At 42.4% G+C, this 14,553-nt stretch overlaps 1 protein-coding gene across 2 annotated transcripts in view; it reads left to right on the forward strand.

The window, feature by feature from the left end:
• The window catches only part of LOC131444470 (connector enhancer of kinase suppressor of ras 3-like), a 45,314-nt gene that overhangs the window by 22,434 nt on the left and 8,327 nt on the right, over nucleotides 1-14,553 (forward strand). The window contains exons 5-15 of one of the 2 annotated variants that reach the window (XM_058614803.1): nucleotides 1,413-1,454; nucleotides 2,904-3,023; nucleotides 3,177-3,236; nucleotides 4,420-4,488; nucleotides 4,593-4,739; nucleotides 5,894-6,018; nucleotides 6,549-6,736; nucleotides 6,817-6,903; nucleotides 8,057-8,313; nucleotides 10,142-10,179; nucleotides 12,027-12,069. In XM_058614803.1, coding sequence (XP_058470786.1) covers nucleotides 1,413-1,454; nucleotides 2,904-3,023; nucleotides 3,177-3,236; nucleotides 4,420-4,488; nucleotides 4,593-4,739; nucleotides 5,894-6,018; nucleotides 6,549-6,736; nucleotides 6,817-6,903; nucleotides 8,057-8,313; nucleotides 10,142-10,179; nucleotides 12,027-12,069 — 1,176 coding nt within the window. Of the gene's footprint in view, nucleotides 1-1,412; nucleotides 1,455-2,903; nucleotides 3,024-3,176; nucleotides 3,237-4,419; nucleotides 4,489-4,592; nucleotides 4,740-5,893; nucleotides 6,019-6,548; nucleotides 6,737-6,816; nucleotides 6,904-8,056; nucleotides 8,574-10,141; nucleotides 10,180-12,026; nucleotides 12,070-14,553 lie in introns of those variants that run through there. The other variant, XM_058614804.1, reaches the window with a different exon arrangement.

Genomic DNA, 14,553 nt, shown 5'->3' on the forward strand with positions numbered 1-14,553 from the left:
GTGAGATCCAGTTCATAACGTGCCGGATCAGTACACCCAGGGAATTGTCCCTTCAACCTGTCTCGGTGCTTAGTTGTGATCTGGCTCCAGTCGTCGTAGAAGATACGGGATTATTATTTTTCCACATCACAAAGCAGATCTCTGAAGGATTAGATCTGTTTCACATGATTTGACGAAACGACGCTTAAACAAAAGAGAAACCTTGTATAAATGGCGGTGCATTGAAATGTGTATTTTTAGCTCACCGCCGTGGGCTCAGTCAAGTCATCCAAACACTGAAATATGTAGTTGCCTGTCGATGCTCACAAAACCTAATTCACCCTGAAACCACCGTGTGTTTTTGGCTGACTGTAGAAAACATATTATTGTATGGAAACATTGCGAGAGAGCGTTACAAATGATGTGAAATAAAAAACCTTTTCCTGCGTTTAAGTAAAAGCAAATATGGAAAAGTTAAGTTTGTATTAAAAGAGCTTTGTCCTTCAATTAAGCTCTCAAACATGGACTAGACAGAAGAAGCCTTTTATGGGAAGTCATCGCTCATGGCCTCAGACGTTCATGCAAATCGTGTCATTACATACAAACCCCGACAGCAGGATAAACAAAGTGTGTTTGAAAAGAGACGCTCCATTTCAGTGCAAGCTGCGGAAACATGGGAGAACTTGCTCGACGTCGCAGTTGATGTCCGCTCGGTGGATTCACAAAGAGCAACAGAGCGGGCTTTGTGCAGACGGCACAGGCACATGCTCATGCACGCCCCTGACAATGTGATGTGAGGGCCACAACACCAGTTTTCCCTTTATTTAGTGTCACAAAGGCTTGTGGCTGGTGAGGGCCCCTGCAGAAATGAGAGTTTTGACAGAAGCATTTCACCTGTGTTTTGATGGATTGGCTTCCCTTGGGCTTTTCCCATCCCAAATAACAACACACCTACCGTAGACTGCCCCCCCTTCCCCCCCCCAGCCCCTTTTAACCACCAACAACAACACAGTTGTTGCCTCAGCTGTGTCTGAACGTCCCGTGTTTGTGATGGTGGTCAGTCTCCCCGGCTGACTGTGCACATTTCTTTTATCAGCTAGACCACAGCTACTGTGCTTTATCTGCAGCCTTTTTATTCCATGTTTCCCACCATTATGATGCTTCATATGGTGTTTAAGCTCCGGTATATTTTACTGAACCACACTATGCAATTATAGCATCCCCCCAGAATGTAGGCAAAGAGGTGATTTAAAAGTAAAAGCTGTGTATTTGTGGCTCTTCCCCATTTTCCTCAGTTCTATATCCGGAGTCCTGATTGCATCGTATTTAGCCGACCCCTATACTTTTTTCTCTGTGTAGCCATTGAACAACTTTCCTCCCTGTTGTTTGCTACTCTCTGGTCTAATCTGTCATCACTTTCTTATGTGCCACAGGACTGCAGTGTTTACGAGATGGAGGAGAAGATCCTGGAAGTTGTAAGTACACTGTATAATCTCTCATTGTTTGCCAAATATAAACTTGAAGGGAGACCTCGGACTTCTTATGTAGTGGTGTCTTGTATAGGTTAATGTCATGAGTGTGTAACAAGCAGCTCGGGCAGTTTTCTATGTGAATAGAGCACACAGGTTTATAGGATTGCCAGCAGAGGAGGCCATCAGTCACTCTTTCCTGTTTCTGACACTCTCCAGACTTCTTCGGTGGACACTGGGCTTCCTTTAGCACTTTGTCTCTCTCTCTCTGTAATGCCGAGATCACACTACACACTAGGACCACAATTATAAGCCGTCACCCCTAAAAAATCAGTCCTTTTATCCCATGAATGACGACCAAGGCCATGTCTGAGAAGCCTTACAAGTGTCCAGACGTCTGGCTGATGTGGTCTGTTAGATTAGGGAACACATATTCACCATTATTTACTTGCTTATTAGCAGCATGCAAATTAGTAACATATTGGCTCTTAATTAGTCATTATTAAGTACTTATTAATGAACTTATACTGCATGGCCTCATTATACAACCCGTAAGCCGTTAACTAAGAGTTTTCCATCAATGACCTCAGAATTATTGCTTATTAGAAGTAAGTAAGTAAGTAATTAAGTCTTTGTTACTTAGAATATGTTCCCCATATTAAAGTGGCATCTTGATCTCTTCCTTTTCTTGTGATATTACTACCTTATAAAGTCCGTACTAAGCAAAGCATACTGAGATCGTAACTCATATATAACAACTTCCGAGATTCTTCTGAACTTCTGAGATTATTGAGGGAAAACTCTTAGTTAATGGCTTACCAGTTGCAGAATAAGGCATTAATAAGTACTTAGTAATGACTAATTAAGAGCAAATTTATTACCAATTTGCATGCTGCTAATAAGCAACTAATTAATGGTGAATATGTGTTCCCTAATCTAAATCTGATCGTCTAATCTGAGTTCAGTCGCCATTGTAACGATTAATTGCTTCTCTTTTTTGCTGCATCCTGTTTTGCTCCAGTTTCTGAGTTCATCCACATAAAATGTTCTAAAAGTCGAGGGAAAACAAAACACGTGCCACCGTGACGATGCGTCTGATGGTGACAAATTAGAGTTTTTTGTTCTAGAACGAGCAAGGCGGTGTGCACAGGACTGATTTTAGTGCTTTATTATGTGTGCACGAGTGCACTAATGGTGCCCTTTAGCCCTTTAAACCTGCTCTAAACATGAACAAACACACTCAGTCAGCAAACACGACAACAAACTGACGAGGGACGAGAGCTTTATGTTACGATATTCGGGCGAAGCGGTGTGACCTGACATGTTCTAACCTGTGCGTGTGCAGCTCATTAGAAGCGTCGTCAGAGGATTTCACACACCAGTTATGATCAAAGCGAGTCTTGTGCTTCTTGTTTTCCTCATGAGAGTGTTTTGTTTTTGTCTGTTCCGCCGCAGTCTAAGATTCTGAACAGCATCTGTGATCAGACTGTGAGAACCACCTCTGACCCCCTGATGAGCCAGTCGGCCTGTTTGGACGAAGTCCAGCTGACCAATATCAAACCAGGAGAGGGTTTGGTAAGGCATAACTTTTTACCCCCTAGTCCTAATCTGAGTGTCTGCTTCTTCAAGAATCCCTGTCAAAGCATGGCCCCTCACGTACTCTCGTCTTAATCTGAGAATATTATATTTTTACCCACAAAAAAGTGAAGTTGTCTTGTTTTTTTTTAGGGGATGTACATCAAGTCTACTTACGATGGATTGCATGTCATCACAGGAACCACGGAACATGTAAGTTTATCAATATGCAGACACACAACAATAATATAGTCAGCCTCTATCTGTGCTGGAATTTAATTTATTATAGCAAAAACAAACACAATGTGAAGCCATTTTGATCAGGTTTAGACATTTTCCATATTTCGTCATTTGGCATATGTGGGATTAAATGGCAGGAAAAGTTCATTAAGGAACGTTTCCAGATAATCCAGGCAAGGGGATGGTGCACAATTTATATATGTATATGCTTTAAACCAGATGTGTCAAACTCAAATGACCTGGGGGCTAATGAGCATCTAGTCTGGTCAAGAGGGGGCCGGTCTAGAGAAAAAAAGTGGAGAAAAACAACTGTTCAGTAGCGAGTGGGCAATATAAGATATTCATGATGATATTAGACAGGATTTCAAAGTAAAATGTGCTTGTTTTGATATAAAATGATGTATACTTCACAATAAAAACACATGTTATGATGCACATTCTGTTTAGTTTGTCATGATGTATTCTCATGTTGACTCACTCGGATAAACCTGGCACTAAATGTCCAGAAAACACAAAAAGAAAATGTCTGGGCTTCAGTTTATGTCTGAAAGCAACTTGATTGTATCAGAACTGCGTCTTTTTATCTAATTTCTATGACCATAGCTCATATTTTTTGGCAGCGTATCTGATAAACGGGTTGAAAAAAAAGCATTCTCATCCTCCTCCATCTTCCACAAATAATGCTGGGGGTATAAATGAGTAACTGGGGGGTTAAAGTTAAGAATTACTCATCTATAAAGGGACTCGTTCCTTTACTTACGATACCATCACAAGCAGCGACCACAAAAAAAAGATGTCCCTACCTGTTTCCCAACACTGAGACAACCGGTCTGTGACTCATGCTGCAGCATCACTGCCACGGTTGGATCTTCACACGTATCCGGTTGTTAATTGTGATTCAGGACCTGAATCATCGGCATTAATCACCGGTTAATCTCGTGTGACATCTGTGTGACATGAGGACGAATTGAATTGGTATTTGCCGGAGTGGAACTTGTTGAGTTGTCCGCTTATATCAGATTATTTTGCTTGTGGAGTGGAAATGCAAAAACAAACAAAGTTATTTACACCATGGTTTCGTTGGATAGAACAGTTGTGCTGGCTGTAAATGTTGTCTGTCAGGATTTGAAGTCATAAGTGTGTGTTTGTTGTTTAGTCGCCTGCAGACCTGAGCAGGAAGATACACGCAGGGGATGAGGTGATCCAGGTTAACCAGCAGACAGTGGTGAGAACTTTATTTATTTTCCTTTTTTTTTGGATTATTATTAAAAAAACTTTTGATTGAAACTGACTCGGCTTGTGTCTGTGTGTCCTCTTCTTGTTCACCAGGTGGGCTGGCAGCTGAAAAACCTGGTCATTAAGCTGAGGGAGGACCCCAAAGGCGTGGTGCTCCTTCTTAAGAAGAGGCCATCAGGCACGACAGGTTTCACCCCCGCCCCACTCAAAAACATGCGCTGGAAACCTCCAGTGCCTCAGGTACACACACACACACACAAGTACACATTCGAAACATCAGCAGCCTTTGTCATTGTCAAACAATTATCAGATTTTTAGGGAGTTGGTTTCCTGAAACAACAAGTTGAGGCAAGTGTCACAGAGCCACGTTAGAGGGGTGATGTCATTCAGCTGAGGAGATAAAGCTGTGCCGGCTTATAGTGTTAGTCTGGTTAGACTCTACCCGGGTTATTATACAAACAAACAAACGGTGGTTTAGATATTTGGACATTTGATGAAGAGGAAAACGGCTTAAGTGTGTATTGTTTGGAAAAAGAGTCGCGAGCAGCTGGTAAATATCGTGACTCTAATCCAATTTGCTCCTCTTCCTCAATGTGAACACATTAGAATTAGTTTTCAACCATGACAGACAATGGAGCCCGTTGTAAGCCAAACTGTGACAATGTCTCGTCCGTATGAGGCCGTTTATTTTGTTTCATAGCCCGAGAAAGGAAAGATGAGCGTGTATCAGATAAGAGTTGAGTTTCTCCAAACAACAAAAGAGCCTCTCAACACAGAGGTGGCCAATGTCAACATGTCCACCAGCATCTTGTTTAAACAAGCGCTGAGAGGTATCAGCGTTGGCCATCTGAGTTCTCTGTGAAAATAAGGATGCAGAAGGAAAAACAGAGATGAATCACTCACACTGGCACTGGCTTTGTAATATTATATCATTTGTGCACATACGAGCTATTTGAAGAATAATGATTCACTAGATCCCAGATCGGATGTTCAGTACGTGCCGCTGTACAATCACATGTATTCTTTAGGTCTGATGACAACGGCGGGGGAATCAAAGTCAAGGCCACAGTGTTGTTAAGTGTTTGGAGACATAACTGTGGTCAATGAATACAGTTTTAAGTGCACGTCTCGCAGCCTATTTTGGACCTCACTTACAATCTTTCCGTACCTCAAACAAGAAGGTTTATACCCGAGGAGACGCACAAGCACTTACATGTCTCACCACATCTAGTAAACTCCACCCATTTAAAAGCCATATTTAAAAAAAGGAAAATGCAGACGAGGTCCTGAATGTGAAAAACAAACAAACATAAACGGAAGTGAGGTTTTCAATCACCGATTCTTAAATGTTGCGTGAAGTTTTAACGTGATGAACTGTGCTGTATTTTCCCCAGAACAACTCCTCGCTGATCAGAGCTCAGTCTCCCTACGGCTCGGCTAACGGATCGACCAAAAAAGAGAAGCCAGCTATTGTGGACTTGTACATCCCCCCTCCCCCGCCGATGCCATACACCCCGAGGTGAGCTGTCGTGTTTCATCTGCCAAATCTAGATTATCAAGTTTCATTCATTCATCAGTGAATGCCAGTGAAAGTTAAGGCATTAAATATAAGCTGTAAAAACAAGGGTGGAAGCCCAACCTCCACACCACAGTAAGCAATCCAAGAGCCCACTCAGACGACTTTTGCCACACTTCATCACCCCAGCGTTTGAGGCTGGTGAATAATGACTGTGTCCTGGGCCTATTATGGTCTCACATCTCTCTCCTACTGTACTTTCTGTTCCGCTTGTCGTCAGCCCACTCTGCTCTGACCACTTCCACCGCAGCAATCGCTGCTTCCTCTTCGTCTCCGGGAGAAAGACAGAATGTGCTCAAAAAAACAAACATGTGCAGCCTTGTCACATTTTATATAATTCCAAGGCTGCTATTGTGACATCACTTGATCTCAAATGATCCTAATTATGGGTGTTCTGGCTCCTAATTAAACCCAGTGGATTGGCATGTTGTGCCGTGACAAATGACTGAGTTTGGTTTGTTCGTCCCCCGCAGAGAGTTGAGAACAGAATCCCTCTCCAGCATCAGCAAAAGACCAAAGGGCTCCGAGTCACCAAACTACTATCTGGACCAGGAGAGCAGGAGACGCTGCACCGTCTCAGACTACGACAAGCTCAGAGTTGGCTGTCCCATCGAGGCCAACGTCATCCTGCCCAGGATGAGAGAGCACAAGCATTCACGTGGTCAGTACACTGTGAGCAGGGGATCCTGTGGATGTTCTACCACTAAAATAAATATTAATGATGCTGCTCTGTGCCTCTAGGTAAGCCGCGGCCCCTGTCAATGCCAGTGGATACTTGTGTTGGAGTGGTCGATCCCTACGCCAAGCCTTGGGCACAGGGAAGGAAAGGTATGTACAATGGTCCTTTTAAACCTTCTGTAATTCCAATTTCAACTCAGGCCCTTTGTGGGTTTGCAGTCCTGTTGCTTGTGCAACCAAAATAAAGACAGTGGAGTGTCTTGGTGCATCCTTTCCTTCAAATGTGGAGAACTTACACCAACTGATTCAGGAGTTTTGACTGCATGATAGAAGGTTCAAAGCCACTTGTGTGGAGTGGACACAGACCAGTTTGACCTCGACAAAAGACACAGTGGAATGTAAGCTGCATCCTGTACACACTCGGAAAAACAAAGTTCCTCGATGTTAAAAATAAATTCTCTGCCGGTTTCTGTTCTGCAGCATTGTAAATTTTTTGCTATAGTAAGTAAGTAAGTAAACTTTATTTCTATAGCACCTTTCACGGATAAAATCACAAAGTGCAGAGTGGCATTTAAAGTAACATGTAATATAATACATCTAATATACATATAATACATAATGTAATACATCACATTAAAATATAATATGAAAATGTACCAAAAAATAGTATAACTAAGGTATCCAGTCAACTAAAAGCTGTGTCTTTAGCTGTTTTTTAAAAGCACCAGATAGCGAGTCACTGTTCCACAGCTGAGGAGCGAGAGACTTGAAAGCAAGGTCACCTCTTGGTCTGTAGTTTTAGGCACAAACAAAAGCTTTTGAGTGCTCGTCCTGAGGAGTAAGGGGTTAAAAGAGCTTGTCCATGAAATGCTCTAAAAGTCAAAGTCTAAATTTTAGGATTTTGACAAAATTGGGATAATGTGATCCCACTTTCGCGCACCTGAACGACCTGCAGACGATTCAAGGAGCCCGTGTTCAAACACGTAAAAAGAGTTGAATTACTAATCCAAACGAGATGAAACAAAAGCAGGTGTACTGTCATCAGCTCCAGGTCAGAGTTTGAGACAATGTTCTCATTTGTGTGCTTGTCACATGTCACATGTTCTCACATTGAAAATAACGAGTGTAGAACCTGTTTTTACGGATTTCTCTTGTATTTCTCATCCAAACAATGTCAGAGTCAGACAAACGGAAGTCCCTTGCATCTATAAATGCAAGGGCGTGGCATGTTTGACACACAGATGTTTGTGGACGTTTATGTCGTGTCGACTCACCTGCTCCTTGTCTCTTGTTGTTGCTTCAGGTGACGACCTCCTCTACAGATACCTGAGCAACGAGAGGATCCCCACCATCGCGGAGGAGGTCCCCTCTGTGTCGTCGCCCTACCGGCCCACAGGCGGCGAGCGCCACCTCATCCGCGTGGACCACATCCGCGGCAGCCGCTACTACTCCAACTCAGACCTCCACAACAGCGCCACCATCCCCTACCCGGAGGACACGAAGAAGGCCCCCGCGGCGCAGCCGGTCTCCAAGCGCGCCACCGCCGAGCGCTCACTACTGGTCAGTTGGATCACGCGGCTTAAGCTATTGACTCACTGATGATGCGCTTCCTGTCCGGGGCTTCCTGTTCCTGTCTTGTGCCTTTGATGTTTTTTAACGTCCGGGCCGTGTTTTTTTCGGCAGCTTCGGGCTTTCTCACACTCCTGTCTCCCCCTGACCTCCATATTTCCCTGGTGTCACTACCACTACTGTCAACTACTACTCCTCCTCAACCAAACTTGCTTTTGTAGCACTCACTACATTGCGTCATCACCCCCCCCCCCCCTCTGCCTCAAGAGGACACGCTCTGTTCAGCTTTAGAACACTCCTGGACTCCTTGTACATAAGTGATAAAAGTGATATTTGGGTTGAAATGCTCTCTGGTACCATTATTTAAAAATCTCAGAACACTCACATATCACGTCATCTGCTTTGTTTGATTTTGATTATATCTGCACAAGTAAGTTATAAGAATTAAAACAAAGTGTTATTACATTTTCTTCTATTGTGAACAGTTACATTACCTTCTGCCAATGGTTGCCTCCTGTAAGCTATGCATTTAAAAAAAAAAATAAGAATTTAAAAGTCCCTTTATCTGATAATGCTGCTTTGGTTTGGTGAAGGGGATTTTTTTATTTTTTTTGTCATTAGCAAATATTTGTGCTGGTTTAAAGCTATGCACTATGTTCACAAAACTCTGCAATTACGCGGCTGAAGGGGCCTGTACATACAGCTGGTTGACTGTAATGACTAAGTCTTCTAAAAACCAGTGTTTTTACAACCAATCATTTAGGGTTAACACAGGTTAAATGGCCTCCTGTTAGCTAATGCTATGGAAAGACCTCCTATCACAAAATGACAGTATTATTATTATTATTATTTAAGACAGTTCGGAGAAGAAGTGTCTGTTGTTGGGGTTTTTTTTTTTGTTTTTGTTTTGCCTTTTGTAAAATTTGAATAGCGTTTATTAAAAATGTCAGTTATTTCTCTGATATTTTGTATTGTCTTTCTTTCTCCATTGGGTGTGGAGTTTTTGTCGATGTAGCATGTTGCGCTAATGACACAGCAGGCGGCGGCGCTCGCTAACCTGCTTTGACCTTTTTAAAGGTGAACTCTTCACGCTTCTGTTTTTAAGCCTGCACCGAAACCAGAGAGCTCGTATCGGGATACGTGTCCGATGTGTCTCAGCTGATGACGTTTAGGTAACCGCTCGTCCCTCAAAATCCCAGCTGTGGGCACCATATGGTCAAAGAAACCTTATTCCTGCACATATGTTGTCTTTTTAAAACATTTAAAAGTCAGGTGTAGGATTACTGCGCCTGAAAGCTTTTGCCGTTTCCATCGATTGCAAGCGTTTGCCTGGGGAAGGATCGACACCTTTCATCACCGAGCTGAAGATCTGACGGCCGTTAAGGAAGACCCGCCGCCACTCTCACCTCTTTTCCCCCTGTGTGTCTTTGTGCATGACTTTACCGCTTTGAGATGGGCCTCTTTTCTTATCTCCTCCTCCTCTTCTTCTTCTTCTTCCTCATGTCTTGCTCTGCCCAAGCTTGCCAAGCTCTAGTCGCCTGCGGTCCTCACTAATTTGCACTTTCTGAAAAACCTGTGGTCTGCTAAAATACCACCTGCACTCTGCTCAGCCCACTGCTAAGCTCGCTAACCGCTAACATGGTGTGTGCCTGCACGTCCAAAATGTTTGCACAGGAATGAATTACTGGTCCGGATGGACTGACTGTGCATGTGGAATCATTTGTTGTTAATGAATCGCAAACATCGTAATGGTGGTCGTCGAGAAAAGAAAAACGAGAGCAGCTCCATGTGCAACATGTGTTTTCTTTATGTATCACAGGGGCCTGACTGGTACTCCAGCAGTGACTTCCTCAATCGGTGAGTTGCTCTTCCTCCTCCCACTCTCTCACACACACACACACATAAACTCTATAGGTCACAAGAGAGGTGTAAGAGCAGGGTGGGTCTGCTGCTCATGCAGGGAGTGACAGTAAGCTGTGGAATCTTTACTGTCACAGAGTGCAGGGTCAGCGGCAGTGGGTGGGCCCGCTTTTATGATCATGAAGACACAAACACATGGTGACAGCTGTGAGGTCAAAACAATGGAGTTATTGTCCGTGTGTAAAGGACTGCAAGTGTAACCCGTGGACCAGTTTGCAGCGATGTCTTTAATCACTGATTTCAGAAAAATATATACAAAAGACACAACGGGAGAGGTCAAGACAATATTTACACACAATAACCCACAAAGAATAAATAAAAGGGAGGGGCAACACGTAATACACATACATTAAAATCAGGTATTACACATATAAAGAAGATAAATTGAATATAAAAAGAAATATTTTGAGTAATTATAGGTTCATTAAGGGATGACACATCTATACATTAATCAATCTTAAATCAATTAACATTAAGGGACGACCGACTTAAATAAGCAGCTTCTGCTAACGGTACCCTTTAAATCAGGGGTGTCAGGAGGGCCGGATTTGATGTAAACATTACATACAGATGCACTGTTCTCTAATAATTAAAGTTTTTAATTTTAAGCTTTGAAATACAAAACAAACACTCTGGCTGGCTGACAAGATAGAAAAGGCTTATTCTTAAGCTACAAAAACCATATGATTACTCACTTATACAAACATGCATAGTCTTTTCTGCCATTAAAGTAGACAAATTAAAACAAAGATTTTGCAGTCATTATTTTTTTTTAGAAGACATTACTTCTCATGTGTGACCATCTCTCGCTACCCACACCCCCATGATGATTCACATTTACAAGAATCTCCAGAAATGTCACTACCGTGACAAAACCCTCATTCTTCTGCGCGTCCAAACCAACTATAAATAACTCCACCCATCCGCTGTGAAATATGACGACATGAGGGTTGCCATTCAACCTGAGGAGGTGTGACTCCCCACGTTAACGCCATGATCGATGACTCAATGCCGGCCATTCTATTCCAAGAGCCTCACACACACACACACACACATGCATCACATCCGGTGTTGTTTTGTTTTTTCTCTCCACGCTTGATCAAAACATGTTTAGAGTACATGGAAGAGATGCTGTGGTGAATCCTGTGGATGCAGCTGTTGACTCATCTGCGGCGTGTAACGGTGTCACGACGCCAGTGGAATTTGACTGACGGTGAATTTAATCGAGTGCCATATCGATTAAACATCCCCCCCCCCACGTGACAAAGCATAAAGAGCAAAACTGTGTGTCGTATTTTCAGAGTTGCAAAACACGACAACGGCAAACTAGCAATTTGACCAGCAGACAATGACGTGAAGATTTATGGATGACAGGAGGAGGAGAACATAGAAAAATGTCAGCAATCAAGAGGCAGGAAAAAAAAAAAACTACCCAGAGACAATTTCATACCCTGAAATTGCAGGGTGAGGCCCCAGCTGAGGTGAATCGAGTATTTTGAGCATTGGGAACAAGCTTCTTGTCTGCCCATGCTGCTGGGGCTGGTTTCCAAATGTATTATCAGAGCAGTGACTTAATGCCAACAGCATTACTGTCGCCATGGGATCCATTTAGTTTCCAGCCAAATCAAAGTGAGACGGATTGGAACGTAGATAAAGATAATGAACGGTTATGAATAAGCTGTTGTAAGTCATGTGTCAGAATTTTTACTGTAATAGCACTGCTACTGTTCCCTTTTAAAGTAGCCGTCTGTTGACTTGCATTGTCTCTGCTGTGTTTTCCACAGGTATAATCAGCCACATGTACGATCCTGGACCTTCTCGCAAGCAGTAAGTCACTATCAAGTGTAAAAAAAAAGAAAAATGTATGCAGTAATCCAGTGCGTGACAGCATCTGCACATGCTGCAATGTGAAGAATGCCACTGCAGGCCTCGGCTTTGGCAGGCGCAGATGAAATTAAAACCCACAGTTGCAGGCCACTTACATTTCACACTCAAATATAACAGCATCTGACTTTCACAATTTCAGTTTGCAGCCAAATAACTGGAAAACTACTACTACTATCAGGCTCCATAGACAAATGATGATTTTTTTTATGTCGTATTTAGATTATATTCAGGCTCATAAGGAGTAAAGTTCTCCTTCTCTTCCCTGATGAGTGTAACGTCCCAGATTAGTTGGATAGAGTTTAACGGCAGTTGGCGTTTAGCGGCATTTGGCATCCGCAAGAGTCTTGAAGTCTGGAGGAAAGCAGCCAACATCCATTAAATCAAAGCAGCTCTAGATACTTGGGCTCAGCTCGTGTGCTGTGTTTGGTGCCAGTGGTTCACATGCTAACCTGAACTTTCAAGTTGTTACATGTAACTTTCATTCAGAGCGCTGCCTCACTGAGCGGCTGCACGGTCTCACCTGATCTGCTCCTCATCGAGTCAGCCCAAGGCATAAACCAGCTATGCAAAAACATTTTAATAACATGTTAGATAAATCTATATATTACAGAAAGATATTAGGGCCACGTGTAAAAAAAAATGAAACACCATGAATTGAGATTAAAGTCCGAATTCTGAGATTAAAGCCAGAATCTCAGATTAAAGAATTCTGACTTTAATCTCAGAATTATGATTTTTAATCTCAGAATTTAATCTCAGAATTCTGACTTTAATCTCAGAATATAAAATCATAATTCTGATTTGAATATCAGATTATAATCTCAGAATACTGTCTTTAATCTCAGAATTCTGATTTTAATATCAGATTATAATCTCAGAATACTGTCTTTAATCTCAGAATTATGATTTTAATCTCAGAATAATTGTTTTTCCTGTCATAATACTGAGATTAAAGTCAGAATCTCTAAGAAAATGTTAGAATTCTGAGATTAAAAATTAAACTTTTGACTTTAATCTCAGAATCCATGCTGTTTTATTTATTTTCTTACATGTGTCCTTAATACTCTTCCGTAATATAGCTTGTTGATCTTAAGTTATTTGGTTTTATTTTGAAGTTGAAAATGTGCTCATGTGCTGCAATTTGCATTTTTAAACACCAAAGTCATTAAACCGGTTTAGGTGTTCAAGTTCCCCATCACCGTATGAAAGTGCAAATTAATACTAGGCCACTTTTGTGATTCTACTGCCCTCTAAAGTACAACAATTACAGCAAATTTAAAGTGTTACATTGATATCAATAATAGTCAAACTGGTGGGAGAGGGGCCCCCAAAATCAAATGAACCCTAACCACTGTGCTAGGAAACAAATGGAAGTACAATGATTACTGGGGTAAACAGAGTGTTGCACTCCTGACTGTACATACTGAGACGCTACACCATGAGCTAACGTCAATCCCTCAGTGACACAAACCACACATGCACCTCCACAAAGGTCAGATGCATTAAGCTCATTCTCATCAACAGTGACAAGTGGACAAATCACATTCATGCTGATTTATGGCCCGGTGCTAACTTGTTGTTGCACCAAACAAAAAAAACCTTGACCTTGACCTTGTCAACATTTATACAGGACAAAACATGTTTGTATGGAATAGTATATGACATTTGTTCTTTGGAATGTGTCTTTATACCGTCTTCTTCTACACTGGATATTGATTCATTTTGTCCTATAATGACGATGATCTAAACTGAGGTGACGAGAATCAGATATCATTTCCAGCCCTGCTGCACCCTCCTCCCCCATTTACACTCTGTGAGTTTCCCCCACTGAATAATAGCCTCTCTGTCTGCCCCCCCCCACACTTTCACTCCTCTTCTTCATACACACACAGTTTCTGGGAGGGGGGTGGTTGTAAAGGACATTAGCTAAGTGCCATAACAATTCTCAGCATGGCTCGTGATGGGAGATTGAGTGCTACAATGGTGTGACCAATCCGCATTCCAGTGAATCCTTCAGGCCTTTGACACAAGTCGCAGGCGAGATTACCTCACATAGACCCACCTTCACTGGAACTGCCCCTTTAAATCACCCTAAAGTGGCACGCTGAGGCTTTTTTTCCCCCTTAGTACTGAAATGAGAAGGAAAGTGTTTCACTTAATTCAACGCATTTAATTGAAATGTGAAGGGAGGAGCGGCTCTTTTGCTGGAGGAAGTTACTTAATATGGATGAGAAGGACAAATGAGAGGGGAGGCAGAGAGGAAGCTACGGTGTGAGAATAAAAGGAGGGGTGGTGGGGGTCTCCCCCATTCTCTCCACAGCACAATAGCAAGTGGAAAGAGAGAGAGAGAGAGAGGAGGCCCCTGTTTATTTCAGTAAAAATGCAATGCAGACTATAATAACGCAGGGCTCAGGAATGTGTCTG

The sequence above is a fragment of the Solea solea genome, chromosome 18 (assembly GCF_958295425.1).
Source record: "Solea solea chromosome 18, fSolSol10.1, whole genome shotgun sequence".
Classification (NCBI taxonomy): domain Eukaryota; kingdom Metazoa; phylum Chordata; class Actinopteri; order Pleuronectiformes; family Soleidae; genus Solea; species Solea solea.